The 20,905-nt window shown below is 41.0% G+C and overlaps 1 protein-coding gene across 3 annotated transcripts in view; it reads right to left on the reverse strand.

The window, feature by feature from the left end:
• Positions 1 to 3,977: 3,977 nt before the first annotated feature.
• Positions 3,978 to 20,905, reverse strand: part of LOC126293373 (transcriptional activator cubitus interruptus) — a 1,766,542-nt gene continuing 1,749,614 nt past the window's right edge. For 2 of the 3 annotated variants that reach the window (XM_049986575.1, XM_049986573.1), the window contains 4 exons: positions 16,909 to 17,247; positions 13,116 to 13,631; positions 9,486 to 9,953; positions 3,978 to 5,975 (listed from right to left, as the gene is read on the reverse strand). In XM_049986575.1, coding sequence (XP_049842532.1) covers positions 5,517 to 5,975; positions 9,486 to 9,953; positions 13,116 to 13,631; positions 16,909 to 17,247 — 1,782 coding nt within the window. In that variant the 3' untranslated portion in view covers positions 3,978 to 5,516. The remainder of the gene's footprint in view (positions 5,976 to 9,485; positions 9,954 to 13,115; positions 13,632 to 16,908; positions 17,248 to 20,905) is intronic. The other variant, XM_049986574.1, reaches the window with a different exon arrangement.

Here is a 20,905-nt window from a genome sequence, read left to right on the forward strand (position 1 = left end):
TCCCCTGCATTTCCCCAGTATTGTTCCAGTGAAACATTGTTCCACCTGATTTACCTATGACTGAGCCTATGTGATTGTTACATTTTACCTCACTGAAAATTGTTAACTCTGGTATTTGCATGAGTTGACCCACTGCATCTGTGATTCATTCACACAATATTTATAAAATACAACTTTTTTTCATTTTGTGTGGTGCAAATTTTTATATTTCTGTGCATCTGAAATAAGATTTCAGTCTTTGCACCTCTCTGAAATCATATTAGAATGAGATAGGATATTTGGGTAGACTTTTCAGACACTAATTAGTTATAGGTAAATGCATCACCTGCAAAAAGTCTGAGGTTGTTATTAATGTTGTCTGCTGGATCATTCATATACAGCATGTGCTCCCACCCAAACATTTTTGGATGACTCTCCGCCCAACATAACTTGCTGTGTCCTCCCAAAAAAAAATCTACGTCAGTGCATTGTCTATGGCTTTCAGTGTGTTATACAACAAAAGTGCATGCCAGGTTTCATGTGATCAGTGTTTTCAGAATTAATGCTAGTTGGCACGGAAGAAGCCATTCCGCAGGAACTGCCTTATTATATTTGAGCTCATAGTATGTTCTAACATTCTACAACAAATGGATGTCATTGATGGGGGGTAGTTCTGCAGATGTGATTTGGTAGACGGATGTGACCTACGATTTCTTCCAGCCAATAGCTACAGTTTTTTGTTCAAGGCATATACAGTATATTGTCAATAAAAGAGGGGATAACTGAGTCAGAAATTTAGTATATAACCTCATGGGAATTCTATCGTGATCCAGAGCTTTTTTTTCAGTTTTAATTATTTAAGTCATATCTCAATGCCACAGACTAATATCTACTACACTCATCTTTGGAGTGGTGCAAGAATTAAATTGGCACAATCACACTAAGTAGTAATGTGTATGTAATTTGCACAAATGAGGTATGTATAAAAGTTTTAATAAAATCCTTTGCATGTCACTATTGAACATTGCCACTGGTACCCATTACCTCTTTTGATATCATAATTTTCCTGGAAAGACTGACTACCAAGAAACATCAGATAAATGAAGGAGTGAGACCCCTGCAACCAGTCCATGTTGTAGAAAAGACTAAGGAAATTTTCCAGCATAAATGATGAAACCAGTTATTTCCTGGTTCATTCTTTTTTCTGGTAACTGATGTTGTTGTGGTTCTCAGTCCTGAGACCAGTTTAGTGCAGCTCTCCATGCTACTCTGTCCTGTGCAACTTTCTTCATCTCCCAGTACTTACTGCAACCTACGTCCTTCTGAACCTGCTTAGTGCATTCATCTCTTGGTCAAGTTGTCAAGTTGTGCCACAAATTTCTCTTCTCTCCAATTCTGTTCAATACCTCCTCTTCAGCATTCTTATGTAGCACCACATTTCAAAAGCTTCTATTCTCTTCATGTCCGAACTATTTATCGTCCATGTTTCACTTCCATACATGGCTACACTCCATACAAATACTTTCAGAAACGGCTTCCTGACACTTAAATCTATACCCGATGTTAACAAATTTCTCTTCTTCAGAAACGCTTTTCTTGCCATTGCCAGTCTACATTTTATATCCACTCGTCAGTTATTTTGCTCCCCAAATAGCAAAACTCCTTTACTTCTTTAAGTGTCTCATTTCCTAATCTAATTCCCGCGGCATCACCTGACTTAATTCGACTACATTCCATTATCCTCGGTTTGCTTTTGTTGATGTTCATCTTATACCCTCCTTTCAAGACACTGTCCATTCCGTTCAACTGCTCTTCCAAGTCCTTTGCTGTGTTTGACCGAATTACAATGTCAGCGGCGAACCTCAGAGTTTTTATTTCTTCTCCATGAATTTCAATGCCGACTCCGAACTTTTCCTTTGTTTCCTTTACTGCTTGTTCAATATACAGATTGAATAACATCGGGGATAGGCTACAACCCTGTCTTACTCCCTTCCCAACCACTGCTTCCCTTTCATGTCCTTCGACTCTTATAACTGCCATCTGCTTTCTATACAAATTGTAAATAGCCTCTCGCTCCCTATATTTTACCCCTGCCACCTTCAGAATTTGAAAGAGAGTATTCCAGTCAACATTGTCACATGCTTTCTCTAAGTCTACAAATGTTAGAAATGTAGGTTTACCTTTCCTTAATCTTTCTTCTACGATAAGTCATAGGGTCAGTATTGCCTCACGTGTTCCAACATTTCTGCAGAGTCCAAACTGATCTTCCCCGAGGTCGGCTTCTACCAGTTTTTCCATTCGTCTGTAAAGAATTCTTGTTATTATTTTGCAGCTGTGACTTATTAAATTGATAGTTCGGTAATTTTCACATCTGTCAACATCTGCTTTCTTTGGGATTGGAATTATTATATTCTTCTTCAAGTCTGACGGAATTTCGCCTGTCTCATACATCTTGCTCACCAGATGGTATAGTTTTGTCAGGACTGGCTCTCCCATGGCCGTCAGTAGTTCTGATTGAATATTGTCTATTTCCGGGGCCTTGTTTCGACTCAGATCTTTCAGTGCTCTGACAAACTCTTCACGCAGTATCGTATCTCCCATTTCATCTTCCTCTGCATCCTCTTCCATTTCCATTATATTGTCCTCAAGTAAATCACCCTTGTATAGACCCTCTATATACTCCTTCCACCTTTCTGCTTTCCCTTCCTTTCTTAGAACTGGGTTTCCATCTGAGCTCTTGATATTCAAACAAGTGGTTCTCTTATCTCCAAAGGTCTCTTTAATTTTCCTGTAGGCAGTCTATCTTACCCCAAGCGAGATAAGCCTCTACATCCTTATATTTGTCCTCTAGCCATCCCTGCTTAGCCATTTTGCACTTCCTGTCGATCTCATTTTGAGAGAAGTTTGTATTCCTTTTTGCCTACTTCATTTACTGCCTTTTTGTATTACCTCCTTTCATCAATTAAATTCAGTATCGCTTCTGTTACCCAAGGATTTCTACTAGCCCTCGTCTTTTTACCTACTTGATCCTCTGCTGCCTTCACTATTTCATTCCTCAAAGGTACCCATTCTTCTTCTACTGTATTTCTTTCCCCCATTCCTGTCAATTGGTCCCTTACACTCTCCCTGAAACTCTCTAGAACCTCTGGTTCTTTCAGTTTATCCAGGTCCCATCTCCTTAAATTCCCACCTTTTCGCAGTTTCTAACAAGCTAATATCCAACAAAACAAATTGTTTCAAAGATTTTGCTTATTACACTTAAACTCACTTGTGAACATGTAATTTTTTGATTCTAATTTTACAAAAGTGTTAATAATAATGTAAGACAATTTGCTGATTGTAATTTTTTTATGCAGAGGCTGGTGCAAGGGCAAGGAAATTAGAAGTTAATAGGATAGAAATTGTGAATAGACAGCTATAGATACTTGTTTTTTCAGTTGAGAAATTGTTGCTTTGACAGAATTTGAAACAAAAATGTACCATTCTTCAACTAGTTTATACAAAATTTGCATGCCGTGTTCAAAGTTGAGCGAATACCTGCTTGAGCAGAAAGTTGGTGTTCTATTCCAGTTTCAATACAATCTGGACCTGTCCAACAATGATAGTTAACAAGCCAATTTTATCACATAAGTGTTTATCTGTAATCCTGTTTTGCACCCTATTTATGACAAAAGGGGTACAAAAATACTTTCTTTAATTGGGTACACCATTGCAGTTACATAAGTGACTATATACAGGAGGAAACAGAGAGAGAGAGAGAGAGAGAGAGAGAGAGAGAGAGAGGGAGGGGGGGGGGGGGGGCGGGGGGTGGAAGTGCAGGTGGGTGTGGGTGTTCACAAGAGAGAAAGGTAGGTAACAAATCAACGGTCCTTTAACCAAATTTCATGTTATAAATGGCTACATTTCAGAGAGTTTAATGAAAATTGTCTCTGTTTTAATATGGGTGCTAATAACCTAATTTCTTGTGTGCACAAAATCATCAAATGATGAATCAGTAATATTGTAAAATGCATATCTTTATTTGCTTTCATAAAAAAAACTGGCACATTGTATTAAAATTTACTTAGAAAACTGTACATATTTAAGTTACTCTGTGGTCAACACCTTCAAACGTCAACTTTATTTAAAAAAAATATACAACACTTCAGTATCTCAGTGTGAATAGTGTGCAGTTTCTGTTCTCTTGATAACATTGACATCTTTATATAAAACACATACACACACACAGCAGGAGCAGGAGCAGAAACAAATTTAAAAGCCAACCAGATTACATAGTTTCATTGCAATAGTAGACCCTGCTTACATGAAAGAATGGTGGGAATAAAATCTTAAGACATCTATGTAACAGGATAACATATACAACCCTGGCCTTTCCACTTTATTTGTTACCAAGTAGTTTCTTACAAATTTAATATAATATTCATTTTCAAAACACATATAAATTCACAGTTATCCACATTAAAAGTTATTAATGTAATTAACTAAATCATAGAAGAACATTAAATATTTTGTCAATATCTCTCTTTTTTTCAAATTGCCAAGTACTTATCTCCAGAGGAAAATAGTTCTGATAAACCAATTTTGCATTAGTTTTCTGTATGAATAACTTGTATTTTACTCCCAGGTGTGTCATTAAATAATAATAATAACAAACTGAATGAGGAATATCAAAACCAAATCGAAAAGCACATGTAGTATTTTTAACTTATTTGACATACACATTTAGCTTAAGGATTTCTGGCTTTATGCTGAAATAAAATTACACTTAGCTCACTAATCAGGTATAACAATCTCATCAAACATTAAATCTAAAGTAAACAAACTGCAATGCTGCATGCATTTCAGAATTATTTTTATAATCATTTACCAGTTAGGAAAAATATATTGCAATTTTAAATTACATCAACTGTATTGTCTCATTAGTGCTAGTGGCAGCAAGTTTTAATGCAAAATTTGAGCATATGCTCCAAAGTTTATTTGGCTGCAACATACTTTGTACCTAGAATTAATATGCACAATTCAGTGAGGAGCATTTACAATAGCCTAGTATTTTGGCTACAGTTTATTGTTCTCACAGTACAAGCCCTATGTCACTGTCTATGAAATGTTGATAATGTTCTATATTGTTCATGTTCATATCAATTTATAAACAACAGAAGGAGAAGCACAAAGCACATTTTGTCAACCTTAAGGTTTAGGAGTCGATGTCAAATTTTAACACGGATAAGTGTAAGTACAAATGTTTCTGATCATTGATACGACGTAACTTTTTCTACCAGCACAAATACAGGTGCATCGGTCATGACTTTAGTAAATGTACATTTAGTATTTGTTCTCACTTCATGCAATCATAAGAGCACTGGCATCGAAAGCAAAAGATGTGTGTCAAAAGCAATGTTTCAGCACAATTCACTCATTATCTCTTGTAATATTCCAGGCATATTTTCAACACCTCAAGTTACTACAAACTTGGTCACACTATGTCCTCGTATCTCACGGCATCCTCCAACAGGTTACACGGGGCAAACTGAACCACATCACTGTATCATCTGCAAAAACCTGTTCTCTTCCAGCAACGAAGTGAGTGACGAAGTGAGGTCATTGACGACCATGTTGGAGGTGGGCGGTGCAGGCTTGGCCGTTTCCTCCGGCACGACGGGTCCACCCTGGGCTGGCGCGGCAGGGGACGGGACGAGCTGCGTCGTACTGGAGACGACCCCGGCGTCCCCACCGCCCCCACCCCGGCCACCCCCGCCCCAGGTCTGACACTGTTGCACGTACTCGAGTGTACGCTGGTACGCCTCGTGGCGCATACCGCGGTACCCGGGGCTGGGAGCCCCCGGCGACGACTGGCTGATGTCGCGGCACTGGATCTCGCAGGGTGGTGCCGGAGGCTGGGGTGCAGGTGAAGCGTAGGATGATGGCGCACAGCCAGCCGATCGGACAGAGCTCGGAGCGGGTGGGAATGCTGGACTCCGATGATGCTGCTGCTGCTGCTGGATGAGAAACAGCTAGTGAGAACCAAATCAATTATGAGAAAACACAAAAGACATTACCTTTAGGTCACCACCTTGAGCTACGGAGTTGAAATATTACCCTCTTAGATCTCAACTTTTAATGAAGAACCTGATACACTCGCAGTATAACCCTGTTTTTACATTCCGGCATTTCACGTGTGTTTTTGTCAGTGCTGACAGAAGTTCCCATTTTCTCAATATAATGTTTTCTCAACACTTGCAATTATGTATTAAAACACTTCCCGGATTTTGAGTTTCCTTTGATGTTATCACAACCTTTAAGATTGATTTTCACACAGATTTCTGCAAAAAGTGGATCATATTCCCACTCAAAGCCTGCCTTCAGACAAAGTGGAAAACGCGAGCTACACACAAAGTTATTAAGTGTATAACACAGAGTTAGTGCAGTAAGTAAGATTTTCACTGACAGAATGTCGGTTCATGTCTGCCCGTATTCCAGGTCCGCAGTGTTTTGAATAGTGGGAAAGTATTATGTGTCAGTGCCTCAGTGATAATCATTATCTTGTGACAGAGACTCTAGTAATGAGCTTCTTTCTGCTCACTGTATTGTATTGTAACAGATTTAATTTAATTTGACATTCATTTATACAAATAAATATCGCTTTTAAAGACATCTGTCTCTATAATGGGCTTTCACGAATTGTTACTTCTGAATGAAATACACCAATCCGTGCGGGGCGTACAGTCTTAGGTCAGTACGACCCGATGACAGAGGTAAACATTCCTTCTCTCGATGCTCTGTAACGAGACGGCAGTTTCCACCTTCTGAACCGAATCACCTCCTTGTCAGTAACAAGCTATAGAATTCCTGTCTATTACTCTCTATTTACAAAGACTGCCAACTTTAATATTTGAACCCACATTTGTTGCAAGTTTTATCTAGTGCAATTTTATAATGATTCTCAACAATAAGTCTCACATTAGAACACAGATATATTTTTAATGTGTTTTATTTACACCATTGGACATAACTGGGATGAAGAGGGGAACCGGTGCAAATGTTTGTGTGTGTCAGCTCTCACCCAACCACTGGCTTTGTGATTATCACGAAGGCAGTGGCCGAGATAGTGCTGACACATACAAAAGCGCATTTACTTTTTCATTCTGATAGTGTCCGACAGTGTAAATGAAACACAGAGGGAAAAGTACTTCGTGAAACCACATTAAAAAGATATTCATGTTCTAATGCACAATTTATTATTGATAATCATTATAAAATAAAGGTAATTAAAACTTTTAATAAAGTATTGGTTAAAACACTTAAGTTGGCAGTCTTCATAACAGAGAACAATAGCCACGACATCTACTGCTTGTCATGTTTCCTATAATATTTTACACTTTCCAGCATTTTACACATATCTCGGTCAGTCAGCTGAAAAGTGTAAAATGCGTGTTTTCTTGTACTTAGAACTCATAGTTAGTATTGGCAATAATATACAAGTCATACACCAACTACAGGAGGCAGCGAGCAGCAGGCACACATTTAAAAGTAGACTAAACTGTCCGACAGGGTCCTTCTTCAGATTTAGAAATGCATGCACATACACACACTCATGTACACACACGCTCAGCACCATAACTAAATCATCTAAAATCTCATACACTTCAGATGTGAGCACGGTTCTGCTTGTTTGATTATTTAACATATTCCTAACATACTGCTGGTGGAACAGCAACCAACAGAGCACTGAAAAAGTATATTTTGTGTTTACAGTCGAGGTTTATTTATTTTACCTACCAACTATGGGTTTCAATAGACAGTATCACCCTCAGGCCATCCTCTGGCCACAGTCGTCTTGCTCGCTTCCCAAATACTTATGTGTCGATTGAATCTAATAAATCTAGCAAGCATGTCTCCGAATTGATTCGATAGCTTACTTTAATCTGGACTACTGGAGATCCCAAACACTAGGGCGATACCAAACAATGGGTTCTCCAAGTGTTCTATATGTGACTTACATTACAGATGAGCTTCACTTTCCTTACATTCTCCCAATAAACCGAAGTCAACAATTCGCCTTTCCTACAACTGGCCGCACATCCTCATTCCACGTCACGCCGCTTTGCAACGTTACGACTAAATATTTAACAGACCACTAATGCACGACTAATACTATATTTAAACACTACAGGTTGGCCTTTTTTACTCATCTGCATTAACTTAAATTATTCTACATTTAGAACAACTCGACTTCCGTCACACCAGACAGAAATTCTAGGCACTCTAATGTGCATTATCCTGCAGCCACTTAATGACATCGGTTTTCAGTGCATTACACCATCATCGGCAAACAGTCACGGATTGTTGCTCATCCTATCTGTCATTTTCTTTATGTATTCAGAGTGAGTCAGGAGGAAAGGCACAGGCTTTGAGGGATAATAGTATTAGTGATTCTGAACAAAAAATTTCATATGGACATACAGCCATTCTGAACATTTTACAGGATAGAAGGCATTTAATGTACACTGTTACTTATTTTATCTCATATTCAAACATTGTCAAAGATGATGTAACTTACCAAACGAAAGTGTTAGTATGTTGATAGACACACAAACAAACACAAACACACACACAAAATTCAAGCTTTCGAAACCCACGGTTGCTTGATCAGGAGAGAGGGAAGGAGAGGGAAAGACGAAAGGATACGGGTTTTAAGGGAGAGGGAAAGGAGGTTGAGGCCTGGTGTGTAATGAGAAGAGAAGACATACTGCAGGGCAAGTTCCCATCTCCGGAGTTCTGACAGGTTGGTGTTAGTGGGAAGTATCCAGATAACCCTGGCCAGTGTAACACTGTGCCAAGATGTGCTGGCCATGCACCAAGGTATGTTTAGCCACATTATCAACAAACACTGCCTGTGCAATCATGCGAATGGACAGTTTGTTCCCTGTGGCTAAACATTCCTTGGTGCATGGCCAGCACATCTCGGCACAGAGTTACACCGTCCGGGGTTATCTGGATACTTCCCACTAACACCAACCTATCAGAACTCCGGCGATGGGAACTTGCCCTTCAATATATCCTCTCTTCCCGTTACCCACCAGGCCTCAACCTCCGCTAATTTCAAGTTGCCGTCGCTCATACCTCACCTGTCATTCAACAACATCTATGCCTATGCACTTCCGCCTCGACTGACATTTCTGCCCAAACTCTTTGCCTTTATTCGAGAAAAACACTCAAAAATGACATTATTTGTCATATCTCGAAAACCGTTCAGAATAGGGCATACGTCCGTACGATTATCTTTTTTGTGCAGGATCATAAATACCCTCATATCACCTACCTCTCCTTCCGACACCCCGTATTGACAACGAGAGTGGTGCTATCGCATTTCCCTGACGGTGCCTTCCCCTTTGCCAAACAGTCACCGTCAGAGTTCTAATAATTAAAAAGTAAGACCAGTGTACCCTCAGGCCCCCTACAACACGGCTGCAGGACGCACTGCGAGTAGGAGGGAGAGCGTAGCGTACCTGGCCGAGGCTCCTCTGTTGGAACTGGAGCGAGGCCGCGCCCTGCTGCGAGTAGCCGGACCAGCTGTCGGACGACTGCTGCACCTGCGGCAGCATCTGCGGTGGCGGGTGGTGGGCCTGCCTGCAGTTGCCGCAGCACGGTGGTTGCGGCTGCGGCGGTTGGTGGGAGTGCGGGTGGTGCTGCGGCGGTGGCGGCGCACCGTACTGCTGCCGGTACGAGCAAGGCACGTGGGTTCCCCCGTACTGCGGGTGGGGGTGGTACTGGGAGGCGGAACCCGCGGCTCCGTAGCCGCCGCAGGGGGCGGGGCCGGAGGCGGGCGGAGCCGCGGCGGTCGGCGGCACGCGCAGGGGCTGCGCCGCCCCCTGCTGCCACGCGCCAGGGCCAGGACCCGCAGGGGCGGCCGCGCCCGCGGCTGGGCTGGCCAGCGGCTGCTGGTCGAGTCCGCCCCCACTCTGATTCACCTGCGGCTGCAAAAAGTGTCGTCACATTAAGGAGAGGAATCTTTCCGGCGCTCGGAAATTATTTTTACCGTGTCAGGTCTTTCGAGACTAGAAACAGTAACAGGAAGAATTTTTACCTTTGTATAGACTGCTTATGTCAACAAAACGTGCTTCTAATGAGGGCAATTAGCAAGCCGAAAGCTGTAATCTGAACATTTTGTAACAAAAATACCTCTACGATAAGTGCACAGTGTGACTTGCGAGTGATATTGTGTGAATCCTTAGGTACAGAACGAGAGACATTGTACTGAAGTGACCCATATCCTTCAAACTGTAACGGTATTTTGACTACCGCACCTAATTGATTACTCTCTCTCTCTCTCTCTCTCTCTCTCTCTCTCTCGTCTTCATACGAAAGACGTGTATTTTTAGGCGCTGTGTTAAATATGCTTTTAAGTGGAAATTAAAACTATATTACGAAACGAAGTTATTTCAATAGTGATTTGAAATGGTTATCACCAAATTTATAAATTAATCCTGACAGTGACAACTTAAAGAAATTTTCAACAGACGGAGAACAATGAAAACAGGTCATCATACAAGAAAATTAAGAAGACAGCCACGAAGACTATATTGTAATTCGTACTGCGCTTCTAGCAGACTTATAAGGTAAACTTCCACTAGTTTCTGATGCTATTTCCGTACAGCCGTTTTTTGTAGTGTTGCCGACCCTGTCTGCTATGCACGGTCAAATTACAGCACTATCTCAATCAATAATGCGAAGTACGACTTATCCCTAACGTATTCCATCAAAATTGAAAAGCCAATCAGATTTTCTGTTTTATATTTTCATGGCAGAACCCCGACGAAAGGAAACACTACAATACTAAATGATCCAATCCACATTTTGTCACACAATGCATATATTAATACAATGATTTGTTTATTTATTTATGTTTTTTACTCGTAAACTTTCTGCCAATGTTTGCAACATACTGATTATCTGATATGGAAGAATTTAAGTGGTCAGTCATGTAAATACTACTGTTTTTCCATTTACGCATAACCTGTGAGGTTGTCATATGCCAGACAAAATCACATAGTGTTATAATATTTCATTAACCAAAACCTAAAGAAGAGCAAAACTACACGACCAAACTAGTACAAACAGAAAGAAAAAGGCGTGAGAGAATTAGGGTCTCCAAATCTACACGGTACAAATGAAATCAGAAAAATCACAAACACGTGGGGTGTTGAGGAAGAAGAGAGAAAAACTAACCAACATACGTGGTCTACGCAACGAAAACTACCCCATTCGTTGTTTACGAAGGAATACTGGGTGAAAAGGAAGGCCAACAAATGTGGATTACACATGGTCCTAAGTGATCCATCCGCGAAGAAGAAGAAGAAGAAGAAGAAGAAGAATTGAGCACCTGAGACACGAGATTCGGTACGGAGTCAATATGGGGGGAACAGCAAAGGAGTGTTAGTTTGGCACAGTCTTTGTAAATTTTGGGGGTGTTAATTTTTGTGAGGAAGTTTGATTACCATATTTACTCGAATCTAAGCCGCACTTTCTTTCCCGTTTTTGTAATCCAAAAAACTGCCTGCGGCTTAGAATCGAGTGGAAAGAAAGCTGAAGTTCTGAAAAATGTTGGTGGGTGCCGCAACAACTAACTTCTGCCGTCAAATATATGTAGCGCTACACAGGCATGCTTTGTAGGCACAATGATAAATACTGGCACAAAAACATCTGCGTCAGTAAATAAATTTTAAAAAATAGGTGGAAGACGAGCTTTTTTTTCTCTGCCCCGAGTTTTGACCACTGAATTTTCATACATTATTCAATGAAGTAAATACAAATTCCATATTGTTCATCTTCGAATGTAGCAGTGTTTCAATGTACCACGAAAATCCGACTGGCAAGACTGTTTGGGATGTTTGTCAATATGGTCAACTCTACATTCTGAATTTTTTCTACCTGTAAGAAGAGATGGCTGCTAATAGGAACTGTTATGAATTGTGAATCACATGCAGTATTCTCTTCACCATAAGAATAATATGAATATAAAGATTTTGCAATGTACTGTTTCGTGTTTGCTGCTATCTCATTTAAATCCTGTCTGCCTAATAACCTAGAAAACTAGAGTGAGACAACAGCAAACGCGGAAGAATGTACATATCGTGTCATGTTTCCATTTGTATTATTCTGATGCTGAATAGCGATACAGTCAGAAGTGAAGCACAACAATTGACTAGATTTTTAAATCTAAGATGTGACTAATTTCTGTGCAGAACGTAATATTCTAAAGAAGCGCTTGCAAAGATTTTCCAAACGGAGAAAATTTTTCGAAAAACTCTCGTTCAGAACATCTTCTATCATACGGAGTCTATTATTTGGTTCTTGCTGATCATTATCAAAGAAAGCAGCAGTGTAAGTAACAACAAATAGCTGTCTCTTGCCATTGTTTCACTAATGAGACGATTCCTCTGTCTTATTTTTTTTAATTGTAAGCTGCGGTAGCACGCACAAAAGCAAGCCACGGCGCGATCGGCGACAGGCCGTAAACACGCACTATCAGAATGCGACAAACAATGCACGACACAGTACAATAATGCATTTCCAGCTCAGAGTGACGTAAACACCTATAACAAAGAAAACGGCGCTTATCAGATCAGAGAAAAATAAGCAATCAATTGAAACCAGACGAAGCACGTGAAAAAGGAACGGTACCCGTATAAATACAGACGGAGCGTCTGACGCATAGCAATGGCTACCTGGTAAAGCTTAACTGCGAAGCTTACGACTCAAACCAAACTACTGTAGCTGTATCTTCATCCATTCGACCAAAATTGTATCTCATGTTACAACGGACCAACTTTGTTCCGATTTGAAGGTGCGTCCTAAAACTTTTCTCTCACCTCGAATTTCGAGTCTCAAATTTCAGGTGCGGCTTAGATTCGGGAATTTTTTTTTTCCTCGATTTTGAGTCTCATTTTTCAGGTTCGGCTTAGATTCGAGTAAATACGGTAATTAAATGGAAGTGGTAAAATGAATAATTTTTTTAGGCAAAGTTCTACAGGAGTAGTTCCGCAACCGTAGGAAACGGATCGTTACAGAACATAACTGAAATTTTAATTCGTTCACGGTACAGTGCACAGTGTACGCGAAAGTGGGCCGTGACGCACCTGGTAGAGGTGTTGCTGCTGCTGGTGTGGGAACACGTGTTGCTGGTGCTGCTGCTGGTACCCCTGGGCGGCCGGAGACGGGCTGCCGTGGCAGTGGTAGGCCCCGCCGCCGTGGCAGTAGCTGCCGTTCCCGCCGTACGCCTTGTGCTGGTGGTGCTGGCGGTAGCAGCCGTAGCCGGCACCGCCGCCCGCGAAGTCGTGCGTCTGCTGCCGGTGCGGCGACGCGGGTGCGTGGTGACACGGTACGCCGGTCGCGGCGCAGCCTCGGTGCTGCGGCTGCGCCGGAGGGACTTGGTGTGCGGGTCCGCCGCAGGTGCCGTAGTGGTGCGGGGGCGCCGCGGGTCCCACCTGCTGCGGCGACGGTGGGACGTAGCCGCCGCAGGGCTGCGCGGGGGGTGGGAGCTGCGGTGGCGCGTCCTGCTGCTGCCGGTAGCCGACGGTGTCGGCGGCGGTCGGTGCCGCCGCCGTTGCCGCAGGGAGCCGGGGGCTCTGGGAGTCCTTCGAGTTGTCCGCCACCTGGAAGGAGTCGGCGGTTGCAGTATACACTCGCGAGCTGTCCGGCCACCGTCGTCACCGTCTCCGAAAGTTAAATCTGGTGACTGTCAGAAGGAAACTGGCCGTCTCCGGTAGCCGAGAAATTTAATTTCTTAAGAAAATAGAGGTGACAGCTGTCGTCCCCTTGAACTCCTTTAACACACTCAGTTATCCGTTCGGTGTGTTCTGTGAACCCCGTCGTGAAGGAGAACCTTCTGCGATGTGGAATAAGCCGACGTGTAATTTAACGATAAGACAGAGACGTTAAATAAATGTATTACGTGTACTGCGTCGACAATAAGCTATCACTCTGCCGCTTAAAGCTGATCGTACTTGTATCGGATAAATTTAACTGACTAAATTAAACAGTGGGAATTCCAGGACGGAATAACAGCAAAGTGAATTAGGTTAGGTTGCAACCCACCACATAGATATGGCAGTGCACAGTTAAAAGTATATTTAGAGGAATACTGTTCAACATTTTTTTAGTTGTTGGACGAAGTCCATTGTGAAATCTAGAAACGACACAAAAATGTGTGTGAATGCACACTTGGCAATACCTGGTTGAACTGGCTTCATAACTGCTGAAACCCATTTTTGTGCCCTATCATGACAGGAGCATTGTCAGAGAAGAAAGCCACACAGTTTTCACATGGTCGCTAGGATTATTCAGCTGTAATAACATCAGGCTACCTATGTTTCGCCCTGTAGAGTCCCCGTCTAATGCTGGTATGGATAGCACAGTGCTCACTACTTTTTGTCATGGAATATCACAGAATGTAACAACAAAAGGATACAAACTAGCAGTCATATCATTGCCAAAGAAAATGATCCATTCTGAAGGCACTTAACAAGTTTAGATGACGCTTTTTTTTAGTACAATGCATGTCATTTTCAGGAGCCACAGCTATATTATTTTGCAAATTCTGATGTGGGAAACATCTTCCTACATAAAGCACAAGCATGATCAACCACACTTAAGGAGATATTGTGTTCCACCAGAAAGGAAGTAAACAGACTCTCGGCCCTAACTACGTCACTATCTATGTTTCCCGAGTTGGCAAAAGAAGTGTTGATTTTCTTGTTACCCCCCTTCAATTTAACACAGTTTACTTGTTTACCATACTTCACAAGACTACCATGTGCAATATTAATATCACACTCACAAACCACGAAAAAGTCAAATTTTTCTGCCTTTCTTGATTTTAGTGTGCACAGAAAGTCAACATAATATGATTCTTTGAATGTCTGGAAGTACTGTTTCCTGCTGGATTTATTCCTGAATCCTACAATAGGAATGTAGTGTCTAAAAATGTCCAAGAACGAATGTCTCGATACATACTGAAACACTGAAAGGAACCTCGATCACTGAACGTCATATAAAACTATAACATAAACACTCAAGCCAGTCAAATACTTCATTGAAACGCGTCACAACACGCAAAGTCTAAAACCATTAAATGAACACAACACCAACCCCATACAATAATATGCACATGGTGAAAAAAAAAAAAAAACACACACACACATACAAACACACACATGTGAAACGAATGTAGTTAGTCCACATGTGATCAAAAAATATAGGTTAAATCACAATAAGCGAATGGAGTGGAACAAAATTCGTAGAACTGAGTCTGTCAACACCTAAGGTTCACTTGAAAGAACTGTTACCCCAGCTTTAAATTCTGATCCAATGCCAACTCAAACATCGCACGGTCAGAAGTACCGATCATATCAAAGAATGAGTTATAGACTATCTTAGACATGTCTTCAATCCATGCAAATAACCGACAGTATGGAAGTAAGGTGATTATCGAATGTTAATGTTCCAAATTTTTGTCCACAAAGTCAATCCGCAAAACTGTAAAATGCCACAATTTCCATAAATTTTACAGGTAAACCATAAAATTTGACAGGTTTGAATAAGCCAATGACTTGAAAATACGGGAAGAGATTTATGTGGTGAAAATGGATTTTATTTTGTATCAAGACTTTGTGGAAAAATATATTTTTCATTGAACAAGAAAACAGACATTACATTTTATGATAATGGTAAGAAAGTGATAAATTCTCACCCAACATGGCATCAACAAACATAACACTGGACTGAAGTACTACTAAAAGACCACACTTTGAACGGCTACCATACGAGAACACCCCAACTCAGTTTGGATTTAGAATCGTCTACCACCCAGCCTCACACGATATTCCACCTGTGTGTCTTACATTTTGTAAAAGTTTACAAAACTCAAGAAAATGCCCTCACGCAGTGATGTGTATCCACAGCCAACACAGCTCACTCGCACCCTATAATGTAGCTGCCAATGTCGTGTTGTGTTGTGGAACACAACACACAGAACTAATATAGAATACGATAGACGCATATTTTCATATTCATAATTTATCTTTTAATCGTTACATTGAATTTTAGTTTTGCATTGGTGTTCCTCAATTCTAGTTATTTCTTTAGAATTTTTCTGTTGTTTACGCTCACGATTCAGGAAACTGACTTTCCTAAAAATACACCAGTCTTGTGAAAGCCGAATTTACAGAAGAAGTGAACACAATCATTTATGCAGAACTTCTTGTAGATGAGTGTTGTAGCTATCAGTAAGAAAGAAACTCGTAAAATTGAAAGACGTGACAGTAGCCCTACTAGAAAAAGATCAAAAGGTCAAAAGCTGGTGTTAACTGTTTCCTGTTAACTTGTTGTCTTTCCTTATTTTATGTGTTTGTAATTACGTTGAAATAATCTGCAATAAGACTCTTGTTGTAAAATTACTTGGATTGTAAAATTTTAATAATATCATAAGTTATAATGAAGAGAAAAGTACAGGTTCAACATCAAAACTCCATAAATATTAACACGAGTCTGACAGCGAGAGTCAGTTTGGAATAGTTTCTGGTCGGTAATACTTCTTGTATTGCATACCGTATTATGATGGTGAGACTGTATTCGAATTTATAAGTAAATTGGAATTTATGATTGTGGAAGACTGTGAATTTATGTATTATACCTGCAATAAATTAATAGGGAGATTTATAAATTCTGAGCCAGGTTATTTCTTTGAAATCAGTATCCTAACTTGTTTATTCAACATGGAAGTAAGTACGATTTTTATAACCGTTCCGACAACATCTGTTTCATCGCTCGTATGTGGTGATAATCTGCCAAATTAAATTTTGTACAATAATTTGAAGTTTAACAACAGGAAGACGAAACACGGGAAAATACGTAAGAGATCGTGCCACCTACCTCGCTGAGGTACTGCAGCATGTCGTCCGGGATGACGAGCTTGTTCTCGACCATCTCGCCCTCGGCCACCTCGTCGAGCACCACCTCTTGGTTGGGGTGCAGCTCCCGCGGAGGAATGGGCGGCAGTATGGCAGATGCCGGGCGCGAAGGGGGTGGTGGTGGCCGCTGGAGCTGCTCGGGTGGCGGACCGGCGGGCGTGCAGGACTGGGGTGGCGCCCCCGTACCACAGCCGGGCGGCCGAGCAGCGGGGACTCCGGATGCGGTCGCAGTGGGTGACTGTGCACACCCACCACCCGTGTGCGCCAGGAACTGCTGCTGCTGCAGTGACATGTTCTGCGTCTGCAATGGGGTGGGTAGTGGTGTTCAGTGAGACACGGCTCTTAACTGGCTTATCGGGATAGCAATTTGGTCAAATGAGCAATTCCAAATTTATATACAATTTATATATAACAAATTTATATAAAACATTTATATACAACAAATTTATATACAATACATGTCTCTAGTGAAGTTTGTGATACATCACATTAGGTACTATGCCAATGTACGAAACAATTGTTTCTTTTGAATTTCTTAAGTCAAATGCCGAAAATATGTGTGAAATAGTGTAAAAGACTAAAAAAATTCCCGGAATTCCAAAATATTAGTGTGTTTTTACCAGTTTTCCCTTGGATAAAAATATTCCGGTTGTCCCGGAGTGTATACACCCTGGACATAGGCCAGAATGTCATTCTGATTCTTTGCAACACATTTTTTTGAAGGTACAAGAACTGAAATTCGCATTAGGAGATGTCTTAACAAAGCTGGCACCTAGCTCAAGGACAAGGAAATCGTCAACGCCTGTGCCTACAGCAGGAACTCCAACACAGTTTATTCACACGTAAGAGTTCCTCGACGAGCAGTTTTGACACCACACTTCAGTAACGTGTTAAGGAAGCTTTTTGAAGGACATCTCCTACCAGATACATAACTTTTACAGGTAAGTGCTTCAATATCAGGGTGTATCAGTGGACGAGGAAAAAAAATTCCCAGATTTTAACTGGATTTCACCGTTTAAAATACACTTCCTCCTAGATGAAAATACACTTTTTCTTTGTTAAGTTACAATATACCTTTCTTCATAACTATAAAACTTATCAATCCACTGAATCATTACAGTTTTATACAACAGTGTGGAATTTCCTGGCACCTAACAAAAAGGGGGAAAAACACGTTTTGGAAAGATTTGTGATTTGAAGCAATGCGTAAACTGCACATTTTTGTATTACGAAAGTGTAAATTCGAATTACACCAAACACGACATGTTACTTTCCGAAGCAATTAAATCAAGATTGCGATGCACTTTTGTAAGCCAGTCATATCTCACGTTACATGATCTCACCAGTTGATGACCAGGGATATTGAAAGCGTAGTACACTCGATTAGTCAGTCAATAGCAACATCACTGTTAAGTAGTGCGACCACACAAATAGGAAAAGTGAACGGTTTAAATTAACATACATGGTGTTGCTACAAGAACATTAGAGCTTTCACATATAATACTAGTCTCTACCTAAATACCCTCAGACTTCAAGAAGAATATAATAATTCCAATCCCAAAGAAAGCAGGTGTTGACAGATGTGAAAATTACCGAACAATCAGTTTAATTAGCCACAGCTGCAAAATACTAACACGAATTCTTTACAGACGAATGGAAAAACTAGTAGAAGCCGACCTAGGGGAAGATCAGTTTGGATTCCATAGAAACACTGGAACACATGAGGCAATACTGACCCTACGACTTATCTTAGAAGAAAGATTAAGGAAAGGCAAACCTCTAGCATTTGTAGACTTAGAGAAAGCTTTTGACAATGTTGATTGGAATACTCTCTTTCAAATTCTGAAGGTGGCTGGGGTAAAATACAGGGAGCGAAAGGCTATTTACAATTTGTACAGAAAACAGATGGCAGTTATAAGAGTAGAGGGACATGAAAGGGAAGCAGTGGTCGGGAAGGGAGTAAGACAGGTTTGTAGCCTCTCCCCTACGTTATTCAATCTGTATATTGAGCAAGCAGTAAAGGAAACAAAAGAAAAATTCGGAGTAGGTATTAAAATCCATGGAGAGAAATAAAATCTTTGAGGTTCGCCGATGACATTGTAATTCTGTCAGAGACAGCAAAGGACTTGGACGGAATTGATAGTGTCTTGAAAGGAGGATATAAGATGAACATCAACAAAAGCAAAATGAAGATAATGGAATGTAGTCGAAATAAGTCGGGTGATGCTGAGGGAATTAGATTAGGAAACGAGACACTTTACGTAGTAAAGGAGTTTTGCTATTTGGGGAGCAAAATAACTGATGATGGTCGAAGTAGAGAGGATATAAAATGTAGACTGGCAATGGAATTTGTTAACATCGAGTATGGATTTAAATGTCAGGAAATCATTTCTGAAAGTATTTGTATGGAGTGTAGCCATGTATGGAAGTGAAACGTGGACGATAAACAGTTTGGACAAGAAGAGAATAAAAGCTTTCGAAATGTGGTGCTACAGAAGAATGCTGAAGATCAGATGGGTAGATCACATAACTAATGAGGAAGTATTGAATAGAATTGGGGAGAAGAAGAGTTTGTGGCACAAGTTGACTAGAAGAAGGGATTGGTTTGTAGGACATGTTCTGAGGCATCAAGGGATCACCAATTTAGTATTGGAGAGCAACGTGGAGGGTAAAAATGGTAGAGGGAGACCAAGAGATGAATACACTAAGCAGATTCAGAAGGATGTAGGCTGCAGTAGGTACTGGGAGATGAAGCAGCTTGCACAGGATAGAGTAGCGTGGAGAGCTGCATCAAACCAGTCTCAGGGCTGAAGACAACAACAACGACTGGCCTCACGATTAATAAGCTGCAAGAGAATCTAAGCTTTTACATATAAGGTTGATCTTCTTTGCGCGTGTTACACTTTAACATACTTCACACAAATGTGGCAGTAAAATTTTTAACAATGACAAACATCTTATCATCTGGGCTCGAAATTCTTCTAATAGTCGTTCTCAAAGAGCTGATTTTAAATCGGTCAAACGTTCTGTGTTATAAGAAATTCAACACACACAGTTCATCTTGCATAAAAGAAAACATGCTTTGAAAGTAACGCTTTTCAAACCACGATACACAATATTTTCCCACGACGTGTTAGAAATAGGTTCATTGCAGCAGTTGGCAGAGAGCATAAGAAAACAGACGTCACTGTGCTCGCTCAGCTACAATGATGCAGGAAGCCCGTATGCTCGTACACATAACATATTAAAAGATCTTACATTACGTCGTAAAAGAAAGGAGACATCAGATGATACTCCAAGAGCATCGGAATTTTGTGAACCATACTAAAAAGCATAATTCGGCTTAAAGTGCACATTCGTATGTCTAGATTTGGATGTAAATTTTCTTGGAGTACCAGTACTGTATGTAGTAACTCATGTTTGGTTCTTTATTATGGCATAATGTCATCCCGTGGTCTAGGGGTAGTGTCTTTGATTCATAATTAAAACATCTTCAGTCCTGGGTTCGATCCCCGCCACTGCCTAAATTTTGATAAATAATCAGCATTGGCAGCCGAAGACTTCCGACATAAGAAGTCAGCCTCATTCTGCCAACGGCCTTGTCAAAGAGGGCGGAGGAGCGGATGGAGGTTCAGGGCACTCTCTTGTCCTAGGGGTGGAAAATTGCCCCTAAAGGCGGTAGAATGAGCAATGATCAACGACATGAGGATGCAGAACGCAATGGAAACCACTGCATTAAAGACACGTAACGTGTATCCACAGGACATGTGGCCTGTAGTTGAAGAAGTGTCATGATGATCTCTCCATTGGCAAAAGATTCTGGAACAGTCCCCCATTCGGATCTCCGGGAGGGGACTGCCAAGGGGGAGGTTACCATGAGAAAAAGATTGAATAATCAATGAAAGGATAATGTTCTACGAGTCGGGGTGTGGAATGTCAGAAGCTTGAACGTGGTAGGG

This window comes from Schistocerca gregaria, chromosome 10 (assembly GCF_023897955.1).
Source record: "Schistocerca gregaria isolate iqSchGreg1 chromosome 10, iqSchGreg1.2, whole genome shotgun sequence".
NCBI lineage: Eukaryota > Metazoa > Arthropoda > Insecta > Orthoptera > Acrididae > Schistocerca > Schistocerca gregaria.